We start from the raw sequence: 27,610 nt of genomic DNA on the forward strand, positions 1-27,610 counted from the left end.
GGTGACGGAGCACGAACCGCTCGCTCAGGGTGACGGAGCACGAACCGCTCGCTCAGGGTGACAGAGCACGAACCGCTCGCTCAGGGTGACGGAGCACGAACCGCTCGCTCAGGGTGACGGAGCACGAACCGCTCGCTCAGGGTGACGGAGCACGAACCGCTCGCTCAGGGTGACGGAGCACGAACCGCTCGCTCAGGGTGACGGAGCACGAACCGCTCGCTCAGGGTGACGGAGCACGAACCGCTCGCTCAGGGTGACGGAGCACGAACCGCTCGCTCTGGGTGATGGTGCACGAACCGCTCGCTCAGGGTGACGGAGCACGAACCGCTCGCTCAGGGTGACGGAGCACGAACCGCTCGCTCAGGGTGACGGAGCACGAACCGCTCGCTCAGGGTGACGGAGCACGAACCGCTCGCTCAGGGTGATGGAGCACGAACCGCTCGCTCAGGGTGACGGAGCACGAACCGCTCGCTCAGGGTGATGGAGCACGAACCGCTCGCTCAGGGTGACGGAGCACGAACCGCTCGCTCAGGGTGACGGAGCACGAACCGCTCGCTCAGGGTGATGGAGCACGAACCGCTCGCTCAGGGTGACGGAGCACGAACCGCTCGCTCAGGGTGACGGAGCACGAACCGCTCGCTCAGGGTGACGGAGCACGAACCGCTCGCTCAGGGTGACGGAGCACGAACCGCTCGCTCAAGGTGACGGAGGACGAACCGCTCCCTCAGGGTGACTGAGCACGAACCGCTCGCTCAAGGTGACGGAGCACGAACCGCTCGCTCAGGGTGACGGAGCACGAACCGCTCGCTCAGGGTGACGGAGCACGAACCGCTCGCTCAGGGTGACAGAGCACGAACCGCTCGCTCAGGGTGACAGAGCACGAACCGCTCCCTCAGGGTGACGGAGCACGAACCGCTCGCTCAGGGTGAGGGAGCACGAACCGCTCACTCAGGGTGAGGGAGCACGAACCGCTCGCTCAGGGTGACGGAGCACGAACCGCTCGCTCAGGGTGACGGAGCACGAACCGCTCGCTCTAAATGACGGAGCACGAACCGCCCGCTCTGAATGACGGAGCACGAACCACTCGCTCTGAATAACGTGGCGCGGTGTAAGCGTCTGCAGTGAGTGAACGATTCGCTCAGAATGATTGAGCGTGGTTGTTCTTTCTTACTTTTTGGGGTTAATGGCGATTTTAAAGCCGCGAGGCTCTATATACGCTGCGCACCTAAAAACCTCGGATATGGATACTGGAGGCTTATACTGCTTTCTTTAATGATTGTTATAACTGATCAACAGAACTCGTGTGCTTCTGAGTCAGATGGCAAAAGGCATTCGGCAGGCCTGACCATGTGATCTCCATGACACGGACAGAATGCAGTTGACACGATTTGGGCTCATCATACCGAGGGCAGAAATAGAAAACATGAACCAAATATTCGGGACCATACACTGCTCACCCAACCCCATCGCGGTGATTCCCTATCCTGTGAAGATAGAGGTTGAGGGAACAATGCCTACATGGTTGTTGTTGTTGAATTTAATCCACGCTGTAGCGAAAATGCGTTATCAGAACATGTTCTACCTTGCAGCAACTGCTGACAGTACAACCCATTTGGGACAGGAACTGAACTCTATCCACTGTGGGATGCTTGGCAAGCGGCTTAAGCACTCAAGCAAGCACTACAATGGCGATGTCCGAATGTCCAAACTTTATCTGAATTGGACATATCAACACTTTGTTAGGAGTCAGAAGTGCTGATACTTTCAAATCTGGAGCTTAAATTTTGAAATTTTGCTTAGTTTAAGAGATTCTCTCAGTTATTCATATGTAGAAATGAAATAAAGCCATGAATGCTGGCATCTCCAGGCGTTTATAAGCACTGCAATGTACCCAGCGATTTGTAGCTATGATGAACAGGCATTCGATAATATGAGTGAGGAAAGTGAAAAAAAAAATGTCATCGTTGCATCCTGTTCCAAGTAAAGGTATGATTGAGCAGGCCAAAAATCATGGCGGCCTCAGACCCCAGTGAGGTTACCCAGGAAACACCTTAAAACTCCAGAGAGTGAGGTGGCAGAGGATCACCTGGTGAACGATATAATTCAATTAGGCCATTAATCATCTTCAAGAGGGGTGTTTTAATTAACCAAAACACCCAATTTTCAGTCATGCACTTCCTTGGAGTTTTTTTTATATGCATTACTGTTAAGTGTCAGGCTGCTAGGTTTTATGGTTTTTAACTTATGGAGGAAACCCCCCCCCCCACACACACACACACACACACACACACACACACACACACACACACACACACACACACACACACACACACACACACACACACTGATATTTATATAGTATAGATTACATAATGTTTGCTTTCCATGAAAAAAAAAACCATTTGTTGCCATAATGTACCATCATTTATTTTTAGCTCATCTGGAAAGTAATTTCGGGGAGCTTTTGGGATGGCGCGTCTGTCGGCAAATACTTTTAACTTCTTCTCTGAAACTACACATATGATTTCGATGAAACTTTACCACAACGTTCATCACCGTGTATGTACCAAAGTTTGTTCATGGCATTAAAAAAAAAATCAGGCCCGAATGGGATCTAACGGGGGTTGTCCCCCAAAATAGTTATTTGCTTTCTTCTCAGAAACGAAACACAATTCCGATGAAACTTGACTGTAACCTTCATCACCCATGGTGTTCCAAAGTTTGTCCCTGACATGAGAAAAATGAGGCTCTAAGAGAGTGTAAGAGTGCCCCCCCGAAAATATGTATTCGCTTTCTTCTCCGAAACGACGCACACGATTTCAATGACCACAACCTTTATCACTTGTGATGTACCAATGTTTGTTCATGCCATTCAAAAGTTTGAAGTCTAAAGACGTCAATGGGGGTGGGGGGGTTGCCCCCCCCCCAAATGACCTTCGGTTTAGCTCTCGACTCAAAATCTGCAACCGTTGCACATGGCATCAGCCCACATGTCCTAAAAACCGACTCTGCTGCTCTTGCTCACCCTCTCTCTGTTCTATTCACCCTCTCATTTGCTCAAGGTCATCTGCCAACTGCTTGGAAATCAGCAAACATTACTGCTGTGCATAGAAAAGGTGCAAAAACACATCCGTGCAACTACAGACCATACAGCCTTCTCCTAAACATCAGCAACGTTATGGAATCCATCATTGCTTCAGAGATTAAATCCATCCTTCTCTTCAATGGCTTGATTTCCGATCATCAATTTGGATTCAGACCAGGTCACTTTACCCTGGATATGCTGATTCTGCTTTCCCAACAATGGATTGAGATCCTCAATGCCAGACATGACATCAGAGCAATCTCCCTCAACGTATCGCATGCTTTCGATACAGTCTGGCACCCTGCCCTGCTCACCAAACTCTCTTCCTATGGTATCTGAGGACATCTCCACTCATCGCTCGCTGACTTCCTCTCCTATCACAGCCAACGTGTGGCCCTTAATGGAGTTCTCTCATCCCCTCTTCTGTCCAGGCTGCAGTTCCTCAAGGCAGTGTTCTTGGCCCTGTTCTTTTTCTGGTTTTCATCAATGATCTCTTCGTCTCTCTGGAAAATCCTCTTTATCTCTTTGCTGATGACATCACTCTCTGCCGGACTATCTGTCATCCCTCAGACCAGCAAGCAGCAGCCTTTTCACTCTCTGCAGATCTGGATAAAATCACAAGCTGGACCAAGACGTGGAACATGTCTTTCAACCCTGACAAATCTCACATTCTCACTATGTCCTTCCGAAAGGACCATCTGGAAACCTCCTCCCCCCCCCCATTTCTTGAAGAAGTCCTTTCATTCAAGCTTCTGGGTCTCATGATCTGCCACGACCTTTCCTGGGAAAGCCATATTTCCAAGCTGACCTCAAAAGCCAGTCACCGACTCCATCATGCAAAGTCCTTCCTTGGCACACCTGAGCTCCTGACCACATACTAAGCTTTTGTCCACAGCCTGACAGAGTACTGCTGTCCCCTCTGGGCTGGTGCTCCTACCTGTCACCTTTCTCGGCTTCACGTTGTGGAAACCAAGGCGTTTATTAGGATCATCGGTATCTCCCGCGATGAGGGAGGCTGAGTCTTTGGGTGTTATTTCCGCATTTCTGCAGAGTGCTCAAGGTCTACCAGCAACCCCCTTCTGGTAAAACGACCAAAATCAAGAATTACTGCTCACCTTCACTCTTTCATTCCTCTTTTTTTTCCCCACCTTTGGAACAAAACTCTCTTGCCGAACAAACAAAACTGGAACAAAACTCTCCCACACTCTCTTCAATCCCACTCTTTCATCCAGTTCTTCAAAACCGCTGTTCACCACCATCTCTTATCTTCACCCATTCAAAACTATGATCTTTTCTACCCCAGCTAATCCACCCAAAACCCACCACCTTCAAATTCCCTGCTTTCCTTCCTAAAAGTCGCTGCATTGTCCATCTTGTTTACCCAGTGCACCCCTTCCCATCCCTCTCCCTTCCACAGATCGCCTCATGTCTCTTCCCCACTGTTTTATCCTTCCCTCTCCCGCCCCTCTTGTCTCCTGCTCTCCTTGTTGTGCGTTTATGTGTGTTATCTCTTATACGAGCCTCAACAGTGTATACAAAAAAAAGAAGAAGGTATTTGCTTTCTCCTCAGAAACTACATACACACAATTCCAATGAAGCTTCACCACAACCTTCATCACCCATGATGTACCAAAGTTTGTTCATAACATAAAATTGGGCTCAAGGGGGTGCCCCCCAAAATATATTTGCTTTCTTCTCTGAAACTACATACACAATTTTGATGAAAGTTGACCACAACCTTCATCACCCAGGATGTTCTAAAGTTTGTTCATGACATTGGAAAAATTGGGATGTAAGGGGAGGGGGTTGCCTCCCAAAATATGTATTTGCTTTTTTCTCCGAAACTACAGACACAATTCCGATAAAACTTGACCACCGCCTTCATCACCTGTGATGTACTCAACTTTGTTCAATACATTAAAAAAAATTGGGGTCTCAGGGATTCTACGTGGGGGTTGCCCCCCCAAATATGCATTTGCTTTCTTCTCTGAAACCACACACAATTTTGATGAAACTTGACCACAACCTTTATCACCCGTGATGTACCAAAGCTTGTTCATGGCATAAAAAAAACATCTATAGGTATTTACTTTCTTCTCCATTACATATTTTTTGGGTCATCCATGCCTTCCAGTGGTTCCCTGGTTATCTTACCCAGCCACTACCAGGTGAGTGCCCAGGGGTACTGCCTCGATGTTTTTTTGTTATTTATATGCAAGATCAGGACTCCTGTAAGAGCAAGGTGAAATATTGGGGGCAGTGTGGCCACAATAAGATGTAATAATCAAGGGAATGAACAAGCTTTCAAAGAGAAGAGAGGAAGGCAGGAAACACAGTAATCTGAAAGTACGAGGGTTGGGGTTTGCCGGATAAATGAGGGTAGAAAGGATTGTGGTTAGGGATTGGGGGAGTGACAGTAGACAGTCGTCCTTGAAGCCCTTGGGGGAAGAGTGGGATATAATAACCTCAGGAAAGCAGTTGCAGAAAAAAGAGAAAATAATGTTGAGAACTTTAGATTTTACAGATTCCAGGAGAAATAAATGTGTCAGTGGGGTGCCTGCCCTTTGAGGACAGCAGTTATCCATTGAGCTATGGACAAATGCCTTGTGAGCTATGAGTAGTTTGGATTTTTTTAAGGAATGACCTGAAATGAGGGAGGATGCGCAGTCTGCTGCTGGCTCTGGATGCCAGTTTTACAATGTGTTCAGCCGAGAGGTTATTGCTAATGGTGAAGCCAAGAGGTTCAAGAGACCGAACCTCTTCCAGTGGCTTACTGTGTAAATTGATTGATAGGTGGGTTAGTTTGATGATCTTTCCAGAGACTGTGACAAGTTACACTTACTAGACCAGCACCGAATCAATTTCAGATAAGCAGACATTGATACTGCTGCTCTCTGGCTGCCAGTGGGATGTGGTACTGAATGCCATAGGCTGTGAACTAGTGTAAGGTGGCCAGAAAGTCGCTTTACCCTCCCCATTCAAGCATTCCTTCTTCAACTCTTTTAATATACAGTTGTTATTGTGAAGTACATTCAATAATTAATCAGTCTTTGTATCAGTATGTGCTCCATCATATAGATACAATAACTATTTTTCAGTTATTCTTCACTATACTATATTTCAGATCCATTATATTAGGACCCCCACTAACCCATCCACCTCCCCCACCCCACCCCCCCCCCTTGGTATTGTGTGTGTGTATATATATACATATATACACACACAATTTTATGACTATCTTCTTAAACAGCAGGGCCTTACCACTTTTGTCAACTTTCTCGGCAGCAGAGTCGCAATTTAAAACAACTGCATGGCCTATTACTTGATGACTGAACCTGAGTTTGGATTGTTGGATTTCCCCTACACTTCATGTAGGTGCACTGGCAGATGGATAAAGGAGGCAAAGGCTCAGACAAACAAGAGCAGGGTCACTCCTTCATCATTTCTGAACTCCAGCCAAACACACAGTACAGTATGGATGTCCGTGTGTATAACAAGGCAGGCGTTGGTCCACCGAGTCATTCAACCATCGTCACTACCAGGAAAACACGTATGTTGGGTCGCATGCTTGCCTTTCAAATTGGGCAATTGCTGTCCAACTTTTACCCAATTTATTGTCTGAAACACTTGCTTTTACATCATGTAGAACAAGGTTGGCCAGTTTATGAAATATGTTGTGTCATTAAAATAATTAACAAATTATATTTTGTCATGACATTGTTCTGTCTTTCACCAATCATTAAACCTACTTGGGATGAAGCTCAGCTGTGTGACAGGACAAGGGGTGGAGAAGTCTTTATAAGATCTGCCAATACATTAAAAAATGAGTTCCTTTTCAAGAAATTTTAACGCAGGAAGAAGCCATTAGGCCCATTGAGCCTGCATTATGGTCGCCAACCTATGGTTGTTTGAGTCTGGTATGACTCAGCTATGGTTCGAACCGCTGACCTCCCAGACTCAGAGGAGACACTGTAACCGTTTCACCACCGAGACTGATTAAACCTAAATGGTGAGCAGTCTGATTATTCAGGCTGTATTGTATCGACCAGACCTTGTAGACAACCTCAAGACACGTTCTGTATTACTCGTTGGCCAGCATGTAATGCCCACCTTGAAGCTATATGGTCCAAAGCTTTGTCTCGCCAGAAAACATCTTTTACAACTATTTTATGCCTCCGTTGATGAAGTCACCAGAGGCATGATGTTTTTGGGTTGTCCGTCCAGCTGTCCATCTGTCTGCGTTAGGTTTTTGTTACCACGATAACTTGAGAACAGTTGAAGGGATTTAAGTCAAACCTGGTACAAGCATGTATAATGATGCAAATGTGAACTGATTAGATTATGGGGGCAAGATGTCAAAGGTCAGAGGTCCTGTTGTGTTAAAATTCTGTTACCGTGCTAACTTGTGAACCAGTGATGGGATTTTAACCAAACTTTGTATAAGTACATATTATGATGCAAATTTGAACTGATTAGATGTCGGCATCAAGACCTCAAAGATCAGAATCCGTGATAACTTCAGATTGGCTGAAGGGATATTAGTCAAACTTGGTACAAGTATGTATAATGATGTATGCATAAACTGATTAGATTATGGGGTCAAGAGATCAAAGGTCAGAGGTCTCCTCAGGTAAAAATTCTGTTACCACACTAACTTGTGAACCAGTGATAGGATTTTGACCAAATTTGGTATAAGTACATATTATGATGCAAAGATGAACTGATTCGATTTTGGTATCAAAGGGTCAGAGGTCATGTCAGGTAAACATGTGACACTTGAGAACAGCTGAAGGGATTTAAATCAAACTTGGTTCAAGTATGTATAATAATGAAATAATATTGGCGGAGGCATATTGGTCGACGTCACGACTTCAAAGAGTGCCATTCGAGTCTCATTAGCCCTCAAAACAAGCAGGCTGGAAACTTTACAATATGTTATCCTCATTATCATCATCATGTACCATGCTTGAAACAGTGATGGTTCTGCTGAAGTTGTTTCTTGGCTCGAGTTACAATCCTGGATGAGTTGCCACTATAACACAGGAAGTCATGACAGGAACTTGGAATTTGGCCAGGGTGCCGGGGACCCTTATCGCTCACCTATTTTTTCACGAAGGACACCATGAGATCTTCAACCTCCATCAACTTATGCTGACAGCCAGGATGAAAATTTTATTGTCCATCTGAGAGATGGCACACACATTGATGAATCATCGTGTCTGCGAAACACCAGGGTTACAGTTTTCACTGGGCCAAGATTCGAACTCAAGCTCGACAGCTCAGAGATGAGTGTACATACCTCTTGGCTATCCTGTCAGTCCTCTACAATGACTGAGAAAATAAATTTCATCATTGGCTAATAAAATGGAAAGTCGAAATATTTTACGCATACAATTTTGAAAAAGTGAGGAGGTTGGTATGAGAGTACAAGCTGTTGCACTTGGGAAGGGATCGAAGGAGTAATAGCATTGGAATCATAGTATCGGAAGAGATCAGCAAGGATGTGGTCAGAGTGGAAAAATGAAATAGATGGATAGTTATGACATGTTTGGTGATACAGGAACAAATGGTGTGTTTTGTCAATATATGGGCCACAGACAGAAAGGACTGAGGCAGAGAAGCAGGATTTCAGGGATGTACTGGAGAGGATGATGTGAATGGTAAAGCTGTAGGTGATACTGTGCATCACAAGAGATTTCAACGCACATATGAGAGTCACAGAACTTGATCAAGAGTTGATAAATTATATTTACCACAGAACTGTTGTTAAATTTGGATATAATAGGGAATGAGGAATAGAGAGTGTCTAGAGCTGGTGGAGTTGTTGGCAATAAATTGTTCAGTCATAATTGGTTTGTTCTTCCAGAAGAGGGACAGCAACAAGATTAATCTTCTTCATGTGCAGCCTGTGGCTGCTGGTTGCATCATTGGTTGAAGGCAGAGCTATGCTGCTGATCCAACGCCCTTATTACCAGTACACTGTTGCTCATTTCGCCAACCTCAGGAGGATGACAGGCTGAGTCAACCCCACCTGTTGTTAATTCAATGGTGGACAGGATCTCAAACGCAGTAACCTAAGATCCCAAGCCAGCCACCTGAACCACTAAGCCAACACCAGGCTTACAAGATTTCTTACAGGAGTGGACATCACAAAAAGAAAATGGATTTGTTGCTAGTTAAGAAGCAACAGCTGTGGAGGATCAAGGACTATAAGATAGTGGTGGGAGAGCATGTCACCAACCAGCACAAGCCTGTGGTGTTTGTTGTGTACTTGCAGAAAAGGAAGGAAGTTAAGATTTTGTAAGGAGGGATACCAATAAGTTCAGAGTGGTTGGAGAGTGGAGTGAGTCTGCTGAGGGCAGAGGGAAGTGGAGGAGTATCTTGGTCAAGGCAAGGCAGAAGCTTGGTACCATTCGGCCACACCCCTTATAAAGGGAGGAAGAAGAAAGCGTTAATAAAAAATAAAATGATATTCATTAATCTCTTAATCTAAAACATGTTCACCTTGTATGCACTAACTCTATCTACATGTACTAGCTGGTTTGATAATGTTTGTTTTATTGCTCTCTAAACATCACATAGCCATTGATAACGACCTATGAGTAATGCAGTTATCCTTTCACCCAGCCCCTAGCCAGGCACCAAACATCACCGAGTACAAACAAGAACGTGGACAGTTGACTCTTTCGTGGCTTCCTGTTGAAGCAATGGAGAATGAATCTGCAGTGTTGGGATATAAGGCACGTGTGATATATGGGGTTTTATCACTTCGCTTTCACTTTGCACATTCACTTCAGGACTTTTATTTGAACTTTTCTACCAACTACACTTTTGAATCGCTTTTACAAAGTCTTCATATGCAAATGTTTACCATGTTGATCAGACAATATCTGCCAACTTTACAATACAGTACTATAAAGCTGCGAGGGTGTTTCAATAGATTTCATGGACTTTTATGTGATCAACCAAATGTGGAAGGACCCTGATTTATAAGATGGTTACGTGTTTGTGATGGAACATTGGATTGTGAGATATAATTTATCACTTTATTATTTTCACTTTTTAATGCCACTGCCATAAAATCATGAAAGGTGGGACACTTTGAAATCTTCAATATATCTCACCTTCTGTGCTTTCTTGCCAATAGCATTAAGAAATATCACGTGTGGCATTCAGATGAACAAATAATACACCTGGTATAATATCAACTTTATGCTAAACCATATTTTGTGGAGTTATACTTTAAATGAGATTTAAGTTGAGTAAAAAGTAACTTGCCATTTTAGTGCTGGTGACACGTGATGCTGATGTGATATCCAGAGTCTCATTTTTTTTTATTCATAGTCAAAGCTCGTGAAGGAGCGAAAACAAATAAAGGATAAGGACATAACAGAACAAAAGGAACAGCAGAAAGAGAGGGAGGAAACACACCAACAGCAGGATTGAGGGACAAACCCAAGGGAGACTCGGACAAATAAGGGATGTGGGGAAGAATAAGTTGGAGGGGAAGACATCATGGGGTGGACAAGATGGAAACAGAAGCAAACACTCAAGAAGGAAAAACCGGTACTTGGAAAGAGGTGGGCTTGGATTGGTTAACTTAGCTAGAAAATATCTGGATTTGGATTGGAGATGATCTGATATGGTAGTAAACAGCTGTCTTGAAGTCCTGGAGCGAAGATGGGGATGTAAGAGAAGGTGGAAGTTGTTTTACAAGTGGGAAAAGAGGGATGAATGAGTGGAGGTGAGCAGTGATTCTGCATTTGGGAATTTCACCAGAAAGAGGTTGCTGGCAGACCACATGCGCCTTGCAGAAACCTGGAAGAGACAGAGCACAGAGAGAGTTGAGGGTGAAGGTGCAAGACAGAAAGGAGGTGGTTGAACACAAAGACCACCAACTTGTCAGTGATGTGAAAGTGACAGGCTTATACACTCAGCTTCATTGTGGGAGAGTCCAATGATTGTGGATGGCCTGGTTTCCATGCCAACAAGCTGAGCAAGAAGTCACACTGACAGAGAGACAACAACACAGGCTGCAACTCAGTGAGAACAACTGGGTCCCGAAGAATGTGGGAGTGAAGAGGATGGATGAACTGAGGGAGGAGATTGTTGTGCACCTGCCAAGAGGAGAGAGCACTACTCCATCAAGCTATGGGTGAAGGACTTGAAGGTGGATACGTATTCAGATGTGCCAAGGAAGGATTTTGCACAACAAAGGATGCCCAGTCGGTGACTGGCATTGGAGGCCAACTTAAAAGTGTGGTTTGCCAAAGAGATATTCTTGCTGATTGATTGGTTTCCCAGGTGGTCTTTTCAGAGAGACAGAGTGAGAATCTGACATTTGTCAGGATTTAAAGACATATTCCAAGTGTTTGACCAGCACATCGTGATTCTATCAAGGTTTGCAGCAATGGAAGAGGTGGCTGTCTGCATATCTGAAGGATGAGGGATGGTAGGGAAGAGGGCGGAGTCACCATCAAAGAGATAGAGAGGATTTTTCAGTCAGTGAGAACATTTATGAAGAACAGGATTATCACAGGTCGCAGAACACTGCCTTGTGGCACTCCAGCCTTGACAGAGAGAGGAGATGAAAGGATTCTGTTGAGAGCCAGACATTGGCTACCAGAGTAGAGTAGGTTAGTAAGCCATGTGTGGAGTTGATCTTGGATGCCATAGGTGCAAAGTTTGAAGAGTAAGCTGGGGTGCCACACTGTATCGAATGCTCGGGATATGTCTAGAAGAGCCTGCCCTGATCTCATATCTGACATTGTCGGCCTCCATCCATTGCTGGGAGAGCAGAAGCAGCATATCCAATATAGATTGACCAAGTCTGAATCTGCCAGCATTCATTTGTGGATGTTAAAGATCCCACGTTGTCCTTCTCGAAGAGTAGGCAAGCTATCGCTAGCACCATGAACAAATTCCTGCCCTAACCAGCAGAGGACATTGCATCAGTGGCACAGCCACACCCTCAGCCAATGATGCTACCCCACAGTCTTGTGCTGCATACGAAGGAACAAATCGATTCAGGTGGTCGTTTTGCACATCAAAACATTGTTTTGTGCATACATCATTTTGTACAGTAAACCCTCAAATATCGTGGGGGGGTTATGTTCCTGGAAAATCCCACGATAGTTAAAACCATGATAGTGGAAACCAAGGCCCTATGGGAAAAGGGGGTTTCAGTTCCTGGACTTTGAGAAAATATAGAGGAAGGTTGGCGGCAGCCATAAATACACACATCACAATATAAAAAATAGCACCGCAAAACGGGTGTAACCCCTCAGCCCCTTGACGGAAACCAATTTCAAGATGGTGGCCATATTGAAAATCGCAGCACGGCACACGCACGCACACACACACACACACACACACAACACCAGATCAAGTGCAAGTAGAAAAAAAAGAAGAAAAAAGAAAATAAAAGCAGAGCACCCCATCTGTGATGTCATTTGACATTTATTTTTGCTTTGCAAAATAAAATAAAAAATAAAATCAATCTGTCAAGCCGTTCTCAAGTTATTGTCCATGGGTAATAACCATGTAAATAAAATAAATGAAAACACAAGACTTTTACCTTTTAAAATTATTCAAAAACAGCTTGGTAATTTTTACAAAACAGCGAGGTGGGTGAGGGTAAGAATATTATGTACTCTGCTGTAAGTAGAAAACACAAGAATTACCTTGGGATCTCCTTGTCCTCTTCCCTTGATAAGCGGTGAGGTCCGAAGGCACCAAACTTCTGCCCTGCCTTGACCACGATACTCCTCCACCTCCCTCTGTCCTCAGCCAACTCTCTCCACTCTCCAACCACCCCTACCTTACAAATATCCCTCCTCACACAATCCTCCCATCTCAACCATGCTCCACCTCTTTTCCTCCTACCTTGCTCCCTCAACCTATCTGTTCTCTTTGCCATTCTCTCTTCCCCCCATCTGCACCAAGTGTCCAGCCCATTTCATCTGGCATTTCACCAATCTCCCCGTCAAGTTCATCTGCATACCAGTCTCCTCCCTCAGTTCATCCATCCTCCTATCCACCCTCTTTACTCCTGAAATCCTCCTGACCCAGTTTTCCAGGGATGATGATGATTGATTGATTTGTTTGTTTGTTTGTTTCTTTATTTATTTATCTATCTATCTATTTATTTATTCATATGCATCATTTTCTGGGGCTGCGGCTGTGCCGTTAATGCAATGCCCCCTGTTGCCAGTAAGCTGGTACTCGTTTTGCCGACCTTGGAAGGATGATAGGCTGAGTCAACCCACCTGATGTTAATGAAATGGTGGAGAAAGGGGCTTGAACTCAAGACCTTAAGATCTTAAGCCAGCCACCTTTGCCATTCAGCCAACAACAGGCTTGGAATGATGATGATGCTGTTGGAGTAGAGAGCAGGGAAGGGGAGCAGGAAAGGGGGAGTGGGATTCAGCGATTGTTGGAGCAGCATTAGCTTTACGACAGTCGCCTGCAGCATTGCCACATAGAAGACGGTCAGATGATGCTTAACCACCTTATCTTGAATCCTGGTTCAGCTCTTTCCTGCTTGGACAGGAAGGTATCAGATGGCATCCTCTTCCAGAATAATCCCGTCTCATCGATGTTAAAAACCTGCTCCAGCATAATTCTCCAGCATAATTCTCTCCATTCTGTCATAAGCAATACCACACCTAAAACAGGGGATCACAAACAGTGCAAAACAAAAAAATTGCAGAATATTTGCATGAAATATGAGAAATGGTAAGAAAAATAAAGGTTGTCATATTTGTTTTTTAAACCATTCTAAAATATATAAATAGGTCATGCAACAGCAACCACTCTTCAATTATACATCACAGTAACTGTTATTTAATTTTGTAACAGGGACTACGGCACTCTTTCACTTCCTCGATGGTAACTTCTATAACTTAGTATGGTAATTACTCGATTACATGTGGTACTGTATGTAACGTTACTACATATGCTGTTGTAACCACTACATTGCATGTACTACAATAACTACTCTATTATATTCCCTATATGTCTATGGTAACTCGTCTATTATATGCATGTGCTTCATTTAAAATGTCTTTGGCTTTTTTCAGGTGCTTTACATGGTTGGAGATATGCGACACTCTCAATGGGAGACATTGCAAACCAATAAGACCAGGGTGACGCTGCCGCTTGGTATCTTATTACACACCATTGTAAAAGTGTATGCAGTGAGTGATGGTGGAGATGGTGCGAAGAGCACATTTGAGCCAGCCTCATACTCTGGTAAGTGATGGCACATCATTTAACCTTTTTGTAAGACCTTGATTGCATGTCAAATAAGTCTGGGATTCAGAACTTATTGCTTCCTCAGCGATTAATTACAATAATTAGTATATTGTTTAAATGATGGACAAAATATGTTCTCTAAACAAGAAAACACTTAAAAATTGGCACCAAAATACAATATGAACATCTTTAAAAGTATAATATCACTTGATTAGCAATAAATAAAAAAGAACCCGGTTTATTCAGCCAGTTTGCAAGAAAAAATAATTGTTTGGGTTGATTGTTATGGAATATTAAAACTGGAATAAGACTTTGTGGACAACCTGTATATCTTGTTGAGTGTGGGGATATATTAAATAGTTCACATGGAATCGAGGGTGAAGTGTCGTTAATTTTACCATTGCTTTATACTCATGGTCATCTTGTGAATGTCAATTTATGGTTGATGAATAAAAAACAGAATACATTTTACATATTGCTACATGGAAAGGGGGTGGGGGGTATTCATAGCCAGACTGTTGTAAGTGTAGTATGATCTGTGGGTTTCGAGTAGGTTAGATTGCCATGTAGCAGGGATCTGTCAGAGTAAGTCATTTGTTACATGTAATGCTGAGGAGGCAGCATATGTAATTTATAGAAAGGGTAGAGGGATTAATTATGTATGTATAAATACCTCTTTGTCGGCAGGGCTAGGTGTAGACTTCCCAATGCAGAGGTACACGTGTCACGTGTGAAACTAGGCCGATTACAAAATCTCTGGCCAGTATATGCCAGCCATGTTGGCACAGTGTGCTGTGGAGCCAGAAGTGGCTATGTACATTTATTGTTATTCGGGCCACCCCTGTGAACAGCACCCCAGAAGAAGACTTCGCCCAGGAGGAAGAAGAGAACTCTGCCTACCAACAGAGAACAAAGAGAAGCTCATGTGAAATGAGGACGGAGACCTTGCTTGGAGGAGGAAGCCTTGTGTGAAAGGAGCACAAACAAGTGGTTCACAAAGTTTTGTGAGAAGACATTGATTGTGGCTTTGTCTCTGGAATTAACCAAAACTGGGATCACCCAGTGTTTTTGGAGGGCCTGAAGGAAGAAGATGGAGAGCAGACCAGGAAGCCTTGGGCTAAAAACAACAAAGGGGACCACGGGGCCTGGTTGAGGAAATTGAGGCACAGACAGGACAGCAGCATTCAAGATGTCATTGAAAGCCTGGATCTTAGTTTTGAATCAGGAAACCCGTAATCCCAGTGGCTCTGACTCCTCATTCAGCACCTCAAGGGCCCCCAAAAGGATATCTCGAGTCTCTGCAACGATGACTGCATCATCTGTGAAATCAAGGTCAGTGATCTTGACATTCCCAAACGATGCACCACAGCTTGATCTCTCCGACATCCTCCCCAGAATCCAGTCCATACAAGTGCAGAAAAGTGTGGGGGCAAGTACACACCCCTGACGAACTCCAGTAACAACTGGAAATAAGTCAGAGATGGTACCACCATATCTCACAGCACTCTCAGTACCAGAGTAGAGTTCAGACATCAGATCGACATCAGCACCCCACGAAGACCAAGAATCCTCCAGAGGGCATCCCGATCCAATGAATCAAACGCTTTACAGAGATCAACATAGACTGCAAGTAGCCCCTGCCGAAACTCGCGTCTGCATTTGGTGAGGACCCGAAGAGCAAGGATACGGTCAATCGTTGACCTCTTTGGTGTAAAGCCTGAGTGCTCTGGACGCTGGTGCTCAAGCAGATGGTGCCGAACCCTATTATCTGAGCAAAGACCTTGCCCGGCACTGAGAGCAGCGTCACCCCTCGGTAGTTGTTGCAGTCTTGGTGATCACCCTTTCCTTTGCAGAGAGGAACAACAAGGCCCCTCTTCCAGTCAGTTGGGATGATGCCTGTGTTTCAGTCAGAGCACAGAACTGCTTGCAACAACATAAGTGCAGTATTTAAACCAGCCTTGAGAAGATCAGCATGGATGCCACAGATCCCTGGAACTTTACCCCATTTCAACCAGTTCACCGCAGCCTGTGTTTCCACAAACAAAGGTGGACCACAGTTGATTGGAGGGTCGGAAACAGGGATTGTAACACCCCTGATGTCCAACTCGACACCTGGTGGATCAGCCTGGTACAACCGATCAAATTAACCGGCCCCGCGGGCCTTCACTACGGACTCTTCTGTCAAGAGCGCAACGCCCTCTGCTCTAACTGCAGCACACCGAGGGATGGGCTTGGACGAACGCAATGCGCGAATTCAGCTGTAAGCAAGATGAGAATCACTTGACCACAAGTGATGCTCTACACCCTCACAGATTCCTCGCACATAGGCCTCCTTGTCCACCCTTAGCGCACGTGCAGTTTTACGCATCAGCTCTCTGAAGAGCTCAACTCTGCCTTTCAGCCTGGCCCTGCGACTCTGGTTAATGCTATCCAGTGTCCCTTGAGAGAAAAAATTCTTCTTCGCCCTACGTTGAGTTCCAATACATCCACCGGCAACATCAAGGACGGTGGTCTTGAAGGCACTCCACAACTCTTCAGGATCTCCCAAAGCATCCCGACCCCCAAAATCTCCCCTCTGCCTGTTCGCAAACTCCTCAGCTGCCCTCTCTTCCTTGAGGTTGCTAACTTCCAGCCTAGGCTGGGATGGTCCCATTTTCCTGGATTTAAGGTGCAACTTAAGAGTTGCTCCAACAAGGCGGTGGTCAGTATTGTGGAACTGAGCACTCCGGTAGACCCTGCAGTTCTGGTCATTCTCCAGCGACTATCAACGAGCATATGGTCAATCTCCTTTGCCACACCGCTAGCGTTGGAATACCAAGTCCAGCAATGAGCTTGTGGGCACTGAATAAGAATCAACCTCCGAATAAGAAGTAACCCAACTGTAGGAGGACGTCCGCAGACACAGTTGGGCACTAGATATGGATGGCCGTTGGCTCACAAGGAGCTCCTCCGCCCTTTGACAGGTTTTGTTTTTAATCCTGCTGGGTGTCCATATCAAAACACCCTCCTCACCAGGAAACCTGGTGGGGGAGACGGTTTAGTCGCCAACAACCCGACCATGTAACAGGTTAGTACAGGTTTACATGATACCTGCAGCAAGTCACAGATCTGATCTGGCCTGACCTGACAACAGATCTGATCTGGCCTGACCTGATTGCAAGTCCAGGTTACATTGCCCTTCTCACTGCACACATGTGAACATCAGTAAGATGACGATTATTTCCATGTCATCCCACCAGTAGAGGACATTAGCATTGACTGCCGGTGTGACTTTGATGAACGTTCTCATTGCCATTTGACAACTCTCGGTTTGAAGAAATTTCACCTATGCCTCAGCATGCGGATCTTGCATTGACACAATCTTCACGTATAGCTCATGGTCATGTTCCTCAGTATACCTCAGAAATTGTGGCATCAGTAACCAACCACCTTCATGTTTGTTTACCAGAAACTGTCTTTATGGGTGGGATCATTCCCCCACCACACGTGATTTGTACCCCATTGACAGGTCTACATTTAACTTTTCAAATAAACACACGTCTTTAAACACATTTGTGATCACACTTTTTATCGGATGAGTACCTCCTATGTAGCCTACTCTACTCTGCCTGAAGCGACCGTATTCCATCCAATGGTTTATAAGTACATTGCAGCCAAACAATATTTTTTTGTCTTGTTTCAAATTTTTGTATCATTATGGAGGAAAACTATTAAATCAACGAAATAATATTACAATAGTCTCGCTTGAGCTGCAAGCATAACTTGGTTATATTTATACCCTGAACACGTGAAGCGAAAAGCGTGGTTAAGCGATTGGTTCACGTCTGTCTTTCTGTCTGTCCAGACGTCAGTTTATGATCCAGGAACCACTGAATTTCAATTGAACATTATATTTTGAACACGAATCGGAACATGAATCGGAAAATGAACCTGTAATTTTGCAATACTTTGGCTCTGAATTAATCCCGATCGCACATGTGTCGAAAGGAGTGAGATACTGTTTTTAAGGACATCATAAAGGACACAAACAACAGCACGAATAACTAATGTACAGTGCCTATAGAAAGTCTACACCACTTTTCAAAATTTTCACCTTTTGTTCCCTTGTAGCCTGGAATTAAATAGCAAGAAATCAGACTTTTTCCACCTTTATTTATACATCGTAAACCACAACTTCCAAGTGAAAAACAAATTCTACAAATTTCAGAAAATTAATTAAAAATACAAAACAGGAATATATTGGTTGAATAAGTGTCCATCTCCCTGAGTTATAACTTGGTGGAAGCACCTTTGAGAGCAGTTACAGCTATGAGTCTGTTGGGATAGGTCTCTACCAACTTTGCACACCCTTATTGGGCAATATTTGCCCATTCTTCTGTACAAAACTATTCATGCTCAGTCAAGTTGCATGGGGAGCGTTGATGGACAGCAATCTTCCAGTCATGCCACAGTTTTTTTCAATTGGATGTAGGTCGGGGCTCTGACTGGGTCACTGAAGGACATTTATCTTTTTGTTCTTTAGCCACTCCAGTGTAGCTTTGGCCGTGTGCTTCGGGACATTGTCATGCTGAAAAGTGAACTTCTGTCCAAATGTCAGCTTTCTTCCAGAGGACAGCAGGTTTTCCTCTCGATTTTTTCTGTATTTTGCTCCATCCATTTTCCCTTCCATCCTGACAAGTGCCCCAGTCCCTGCTGATGAGAAACATCCCCATAACATGATGATGCCACCACCATGCTTCACAGTAGGGATGGTGTTCTTTGGGTGAAGTGCTGTGTTGGGTTTGTGCCAAACATAACATTTTGCATTTTGGCCAAAAAGTTACATCATACCACAAAACCTTTTTCCACATGGCTTCAGAGCCTCCGGCATGTTTTATTGCATTGCATACCTCAAACAGGACTGAAGGTGGGCTTTTTTGAGTAATGGCTCCCTTCTTGCCACCCTATCGTACAATCCAGACTTATGGAGTGCTTTGGATATTGTGTCACATGCACATAGTCACCAGTTTTTGTCATAAAGGCATGTAGCTGTTTCATTGTTGCCATTGGCCTCTTGATGGCTTCTCTGATCAATTTCTTCCTTGCTTGGTCATCCAGTTTTGAGGGATGGCCTGATCTTTGCAGGATCTTGGTGGTACCATATGCCTTCCACTTCTGAATGATTGTCTTCACTGTGCTCTAAGGGATATTCAAAGCCTTTGAAATATTTTCATACCCATCCCCTGATCTGTGCCCTTCCACAACTTTATCTTGGAGATCCTTTGAAAGCTCCTTGGTGCTCATGGTCGAGTCTTTGCTGTGAAATGCACTACCCAGCAGAGGAAACCTGCAGGAACAGCTGATTTCATTCTGAAATAATCAGAATCACTACAATTTAGCACAGCTGGAGGCCAATTAACTTGGTGTGTGATTTTGAAGGTGTATTTTTTTTTTACACCTAAGCTAATTTTCAATTACTATTTTAAGGGGAGGAGGGGTGGATGCTTGTCCAACAAAGATATTCTACTTTGTATTTTTAAATTAATTTTCTTAAATTTGTAGAATTTGTTTTTCACTTTGAAGTTGTGGGTTACGATGTGTAAATAAAGGTGAGAAAAGGCTGATTTAATGCAATTTAATTCCAGGCAAAAGGCAACAAAGCGTGAAAATTTTGAAAGGGGGTGTAGACTTTCTATAGGCACTGTATGTGTTAAATAAGGTGGTGTGAAAGACTGCATTAGCGGTGGTAAACCTCCAAATTTCCTTTCCTTCAACCTTTAAAAAGTATTACGTTATTTCAACTGAATTATATACTTGAAAACTGCAGAACACAAATCACCTTTTGGCACTTTCAAAACCCTTCTGTTTTGAGGTACAGTAAACCCTCGCCATCCGCTGGCGTTACTTTCCACTAAACTTCCGTGAACGGTGAAATCGCGAATGGTGAACAGTTTATAACATGCAAGTCAATGAGATACGTTCCAGCCTCCCAAAATAAGTCCAAAAATCAGAAATAAATTACATAAAAAAGACATTTAATTAAAAAAACAAGAACAATTGAGTAAAAATACTGTTGCAGGCCGGGGACCGGTGGCGAGAATGACCGCGAGGTGGGGGAAGTTACGTCTTCTCCCACCAGACTCCCGGAATTGTAGGCCATCGCTCATGGATAACTCTGTGAGGCGGCGGGTCGTTTAACCGGCCGTGGACGCCAATACTTCCACCGCGTAGCATAGGGTCTTTTTGTCTCGAACCAATTTACCTAATTCACCACGCGGTGTCATCTACCAGGGAACCACGCCCTCGGCACGTTTTGCTCGGACCGGGTCACTCTACCGACTGCGGTAGAGTTCCAACTACCGACTACCAACTCCGGTTCGGGTGCATTCGAGCGGAACTGCCAAAGCCGTGCCGGCTAGGATGAGCAGATTAACGGGAACAAAGACCCGGCTAAAACTCAGATCCGAACCATGCTGGACCAATGAAAGAAAGGACGGAAACGAACTGGGGACATTTCCACAATTGTTTTATTTACAGCAAGAAGGACACAGAGCAAGCTTATCGTGGATATACAGGAGATTTACTTGGTTTGAATAACTTATACAGTTATACTTAATGGATGGTGCCACACACTCAGACACACTCAGGAAGTGAGCTGAGGTCGCTTTCGAGTACTTGAGTTTCGGGGAAAGGAATGCTCCGTGGTGCGGCACCTGCCAACAGTCGTGCAGGCAGGTCTACAGCCGCCCGTGTGGAGTTCGGGTCCGTGGAGGAGCTCGAGTGGGCCGGGACCAGTAGTCGGGCCGTCGGGGCGAGACGTGAGCAGAGCCAAGCAGCGGGAACCTCTTCGTTTCCAACCAACTCTGACCTCCAAGCACTCACTAACGAATTCTCTGACCTCCAAGTACTCACTAACGAATTCTCCAACCTCCAAGCACAGAATGAACGACCCTCAAATAACTCCTTGGATCCTCCACAGATCTTTCTTTAAACGATCCTGGTCTGGGACAGGATTCGGGCTTCCAAGCGTCTGTTGCAGTTTCGCTTCTTTTCCAGACCCCCAAAGAACTCAAGACTCCTGCACAGAACGAACTATCTCAGCACTTCACGAACTCTCCGAACTCCAAGCACTCCACCCTGAGGATGGTGTCATAATTTATCCATCTCTCTCAGTGGGGAGGGGCCTTGGTGAAACTGACGTCACTATCCACCTTGATTGGATGGGGCTTCCATGGGTCCGCCCTTTCTGGGCGGGGTTTCGGCCATACTGGGAAGCCCGCCCCCTCCACACGTGTGGACTCGCCAAGAAGGAACTACTGTAAGAGGATTTTGCCTCGGACAGCGAGTTTCCGGTTAGGCAAGTCGGTGAACACGTGGTTGTTCAGCCCACGTGCGAGTAGCAAGCGAGAGAATGGGCAAGCAGGCAGAGAGTACCATTGCCTTTCCAATGAAATGGAGCAGGGATATAAAGATTTATTAATCTAACTAAAAAAAAACATCGCAACGCACCCCTTTAATTTTCCCACTAAACACAAGGAAGGGATCTGTCTACACATATACTTAATGGAATAACTGACTTGGGACACCTGTATGTTGTCTGCATGTGGTTCCTAGAACCGTAACAATACAATAAAATAAGTTACATTTACCATCAATAAGAAGGCTTTACTGCTTGGAGTACTGTTGGTGGGTAGCCCCGGTCAGTTCTGCTTGAACATAGTCATAGCATGGAGGTCACCGGTCAATCTCCCAGGAGCGACTCACAAATCCCTCACATCTATTATGTTGTGCTCTTGCCTTTGTGGGGCCTTTGTGGAGATATATTATGTTGATCTAGCCCTAATTTTATCATTACATTGACAAGGGTAACGAATAGTGGACTCATTGACATTGTCGTCTTTCGCCAACCCAGTAACACGTGCACCACTCTTAAGTCGATCTAATATTTCCACTTTTTCCGATAATGTCATCACTTTCTTCACTTTTTTATTCTGCTCTTCAGCAGATGCTCCACTTGATAGACGTTTTAGATCCATGATTAAATAAATATGATACAAAGTTTTATCACAATAAAATACTGCACCTCACCAACCGCCAAGCAGCCAGAAGACAATGATGTGTTGGTGCGGCAGATGCTGGAAGATACAGAATGTAAATTTTCAAATTGTTATATTTTCAGGCGATATGGTACAATTATAATTTAACACGTAATGTTAAATGATGGAAAATATTGTTATCCAAACATTGAAAGTGTTTAAAAAAACTTATGAAAACCTAAGGAGTTTGAGGTGGGAGGAGATTATTTTTTTCCGCGGATACGCGTGAGTATCGGCGTGGACAGACAGAAAGGGTGTCAGAAAGGAAAGCGCAGATATGCGAAATCGTGGATGGCAAGGGTTGACTGCACTTGATCAAATTTTATGGCATTTTACGTCATCTCCACCAATCAAATTTACTGCTCGCAGACCCCACCCGTGTCCTTGTTTTTCAAAACTGCAGTGTGAAGTGTTCTTTGAACTCTATGGTTACTCTCACCAAAGGAGAGTGGATTGCATTTGGTTCCGTTTCTTTGTCTGTTTGTCCTCACAGAATGTGCTAATATAGGCCACAAACTCTACCTAATGGTAGCTAGTAGTGTCCTGACCATTTTATTGTGTTGGTATTTATTTGTACAATGATATAATATGTCGGTGGAACTACTTGAAAGATGAGTATGCCTGTGTGTGCAATGGCGATACAGCTACTCATGGCTTGAATCAATGGGGGAATAAACTCCTATTTGTCTCTTGAGAATCTGCTTCTGAGTACCTTGTCAACCGAGTACCTCTACAAAGTAGGTACAATTAGAATGTGAGTATGTCGATAAAGTAGGTACAATTAGAATGTGAGTATGTCGATAAAGTATGTACAATTAGAATGTGAGTATGTCGATAAAGTATGTACAATTAGAATGTGAGTATGTCGATAAAGTATGTACAATTAGAAAGTAAGTACATATATAAAATACTATAAAACCACATGAAACAAGTCTTGGTGTGAACATGCAATTTGATTGCTTGCCCAAGTTAACATTGTATTGACTTCAAAAAGGTATTCTGCACTCATCCACAATGGTAAGGTAATTTGGAACTTTTAAAACCTTTTACACTTTGTGAAACTTTAAAAAAAAAATTCTTCAAACACTACACAATACAGAATGACCCATCTGCCTGCTTTCCTGCTTTTTGGGGGTTTTTTTTTTTACTCTATCCTCGTGTGTCCTCCCTCTTGTTGTTTCAGAAAAAGTTTACCAAGCAAACAATGCTTTCAATCGAGGTATGTTTTTCTTTGCATAATATATCCCACAAAGAATAACATCAGTGAATAAATATTCTGATTTCAACACTGGAGCACCAGCATTTTCAGTTAATGGATAAAATAATGAGCAAATTCAATTGTTAAAATGGTTTGTTATGATTTGTTCTGGTGTTCCGCACCATACATGCAACGCAATTTGGAAATAATAACATTGTTAAATGTTCAGTTATTCCCCAAATGGCATCTCCTCAAAATCGCAGAGTGTGAAAAAAAAACAAACTTTGTGCGGACTGGATACGCACTTATAACCAGGCATAAAGCCAAATATGGAGTCAGGAGCATCAAACAAAACAACAACATACCCCAATGGTCTGAAGCAAAGCTAACTAGTGATGAACATTTCCCAATTAGTGTCACCTTTGTGCACATTATGTTTACCATTATCGAGACGGCTGAGACACGGAGTAGATGCCTGTGATGTTTCCACATCACATTAATTATCGATTCACAATTCGCCACTTATTCTGTTTAAGTCCTTAAAAAATTTCTACTTGGCACTTAACACATCTTGTACCACCACCACCACCACCACCACCTACTACCACCACCACCACCACCTACTACCACCACTAATATATTACCTTTATGGCACCAAAGAATCCCAAGTTATTGTGGAGTCAGCCAAGGAACGTTTTTGGCCCAAGTATTTTGCGAATTGGCTGGCAAGGCCTAACGTTCGCCTGGACGTGGCAGCGATTTGTAAATTGTTCAAGATGCGGTGATTCCTCACAAAAGACACTGCAAGATATTTAATGTCCACAAACGACCAGTGTTGGCAGATGGGTCTTCTGGCTTCACCTCTATCTGATGGACAGCTCACACACTGATGTCTCACCCTACCTGTGAAACACCTGGATGAGAGTTTATAGCTGGGCTGAGATTCAAACCCAGAATAGACGGCTAAGCGACGAGTGTGTATACTATATCTCTCCAGGGCTATACAACCAGCCAAATTTAACATATTACACACCATCAATTAGATCTTCATTCTATGTTACGATCAAATTGCATTGTGGAGGATATACATATATCCACATCATCCATCCATCCATCCATTGAGACCATACTCTGTGTAGAGCATTGGTGCTGCCTAAGCAGTCTCCTTAGCTATTGGGCACAATCCTGGACAGGTCGTCACTCCGACACAGGATGCCAGCAAGCTGGCACTCATTTTGCCGACATTGGAAGGATGATAGGCAGTCAACCCCACCTGGTATTAATTCAACAGCTGAGTGGGATTTGAGCTCAGGATCCGAGGATCCCCAGCCCATCCACATATCGCATGTTCAAGTATTGAGTTTTCCACAGTTTGAAAGTTGACATTTTGTTATGGCACTGCTCAAGTGGTTCTCTTGTTTAGGGAGTGGTGACATCATTGAAACATGTGCATTTTCCCTGCAGGTTTACCTTTGCAGCCTCTTCATTTCACCGCCTTTCTGGCCGTCGCCATTGCAACACTGCTGGTTGCATCACCTGGGATCATATGAAATGATGAGGCAAAAAGAGGGGCCGTTTACAATCATACCATTGCAGTTACCTGCCATTTATTTCTTTATAACCATTTCCGTTTTCTTAGTAACCTATTTTGTTTTTGTCATTGCTTCACTTTTTTGTCGTTATGCTTGCATTTAATTGTTATATGGCTTACAATGGATACCTTTGGAAATATATTTAAAGAAAAGACTTTTCATGATGAAATTGTTTTTCTTTGGTTGACATAAGCACACAGGAATGGCAGTAAGTTATATTATTACTTTTGTCAGTTGTGCACTTATATATTTAATGAAAAGACTGAGATCGCTTGGGGTGCAAAGGACGATCATAGTGACCGTTCTCTTGCAGCTCTTGCTGATGGAATCATCGTGGCTGACAATACTCATATTCAATGTTAATGTTGTAAATTGCTGATTGCATATAATGATGTGATGAAATGTAACATCCACCGTATCAATATATTCATCAAATCCATGAGCCTGTCAGTGTAATTGCCACATTTTTAAGATTTGGAGAAAAAAAAAGTAAATATATATATATATATATATATATATATATATATATATATATATATATATATATATATATATATATATATATATATATATATATATATATATATATATATATATATATATATATATATATATATATATATATATATATATATATATATATATCAGAAGCTGTTTGTGTAAATGTGTAACCATAATAATTCTTCAGGATATATTAGCATAACAATATGGATATTTGGAGACCTCATACTTAATGTAAGAGATGTATGCACTTCATTTTGTATTGCATTTTGGGTATTTCTTGCATGTGACTCCACACATTGCTATTGTTTAAGCATGTACCTATCTGTAAATGTTAACTATAATTAGCACACGTCTCATCGGTCTCATCGTTGTCATCGTCAATGTACTGTCCTCTTGGCAGAGCATCGGTGCTGCTCAAGCAGTAAGTTGGCAAGGGTTAGGTTATGCTGGGTGGTTTGCCATTGCCTTCCCAGCAGTCAGTCAGAGCAGGAATGTGTAATTTGTTCAGGATGCCGGCAATGACACACCTACTCTTCGCAAAAGACGCCGTGGGATCTTTAACATCCACCACAATCAATGCTGGCAGACGGGTCCTCCAGTTTAACGTCTCCCCAATGGACGGTGCACACATTGATGTATGTGTCGCCCTACATGCGAAACACCTGCTTGACTGTTTCTGGCTGGGTCGAGATTCAAACCCAGGTAAGATATCTGAAAGGTGAGGGCGTATACCTCTAAGCTATATTTCCAACTTTCGACACGTGTCTAAATCTGCACTATAAATCCACTTATTTGGATAGGTTTGAATAGCTTTAAATGAGGTTTCCATGTGAATAAAACACAAATCGATAATAGCTAAGAAATATTATTCACGGCACTGACTTTAGACCTCATTAAATGCTCACTGTAGGAAAGCATAACTTAGTGTGTGCTTTGTAGCTGACGGTGATCATAGATGGAGGTAGTGAGATTGGTTACTTCATCTCTACATGCTTTACCTTCTCATGTTTCATTCATCACCTCTCATGTCATGAAATACTGGCACTACATTTGATGTAATTAAGTTTTCAGACACCAGTCTTGTTGATTAGACATACCTGTGAATGTTTGCTGAGAGCATTGTTTGATGATTCATCATTTCAGAAGTTACAAAATGTAACAAAATATGTGAAGACCGACTCATAGTATATCATTTTGTGAAAAGTACAGTATGCTGTGGTGAACTTTGGTGTTTATTGGCCTTAAAAAGCTTATTTTGTAATTTGCTTAACCATCGTAAAAATTGTGCACGTTTGATATTTTTCTTACTTTTCACCAGAAATAAAGATTAATCCAATGTATGAATCAGTTGCTGTGTATCAACACAGTCATTGTCAGACTGGTGTGACTGAACGGCATTGACTATATGATGGTAGTCATACAAGTAAAGGTCTTTATAGTTTAGTCCCTTGTTGTGCTTGTCAAGAGTGATTATATTGACCAAACTAGAATGGCACTCGGTAGAGCACATACCACCGCCAGGCTGAACAGTTTACGTTTTACATCCCACTGATATGACTGATCTACATCGGACCTTAACCAAAATTTACTCAGGTTGTTCTTGTCACGTACCCAACTCATCCACCAAGTTTTGTCATAATCCGTTCACAACTTTTGGAAATACCATACTACATATCGTTTTTGGCCCCATCTCTCAATTATGAAGAATCACTTTAAGTATTAAAAAATTATTGTATCTGGATCTTCACCAATATCGAATTAATTCATCCTTGTCACACCCAACCAAGTTTCATCCGAATCTGTCCATTACTTTTTGAGATATCGTGGTCACAGGCAAACAGATATACAAACAAACAGGGATGACTACATAACCTCTGCCCACCTTCGGTGGTGGAAGTAA

At 43.4% G+C, this 27,610-nt stretch overlaps 1 protein-coding gene across 6 annotated transcripts in view; it reads left to right on the forward strand.

The window, feature by feature from the left end:
- Window positions 1-27,054, forward strand: part of LOC147019491 (contactin-4-like) — a 182,287-nt gene extending 155,233 nt beyond the window's left edge. For all 6 annotated transcript variants that reach the window (XM_085894029.1, XM_085894030.1, XM_085894032.1 and 3 more), the window contains exons 21-25: window positions 6,461-6,635; window positions 9,713-9,825; window positions 14,167-14,338; window positions 23,600-23,635; window positions 25,079-27,054. In XM_085894029.1, coding sequence (XP_085750155.1) covers window positions 6,461-6,635; window positions 9,713-9,825; window positions 14,167-14,338; window positions 23,600-23,635; window positions 25,079-25,164 — 582 coding nt within the window. In that variant the 3' untranslated portion in view covers window positions 25,165-27,054. The remainder of the gene's footprint in view (window positions 1-6,460; window positions 6,636-9,712; window positions 9,826-14,166; window positions 14,339-23,599; window positions 23,636-25,078) is intronic.
- Window positions 27,055-27,610: the final 556 nt, after the last annotated feature.

This window comes from Eptatretus burgeri, chromosome 9 (genome assembly GCF_056783735.1).
Source record: "Eptatretus burgeri isolate ZD-2024b chromosome 9, Ebu_testis_v1, whole genome shotgun sequence".
Classification (NCBI taxonomy): domain Eukaryota; kingdom Metazoa; phylum Chordata; class Myxini; order Myxiniformes; family Myxinidae; genus Eptatretus; species Eptatretus burgeri.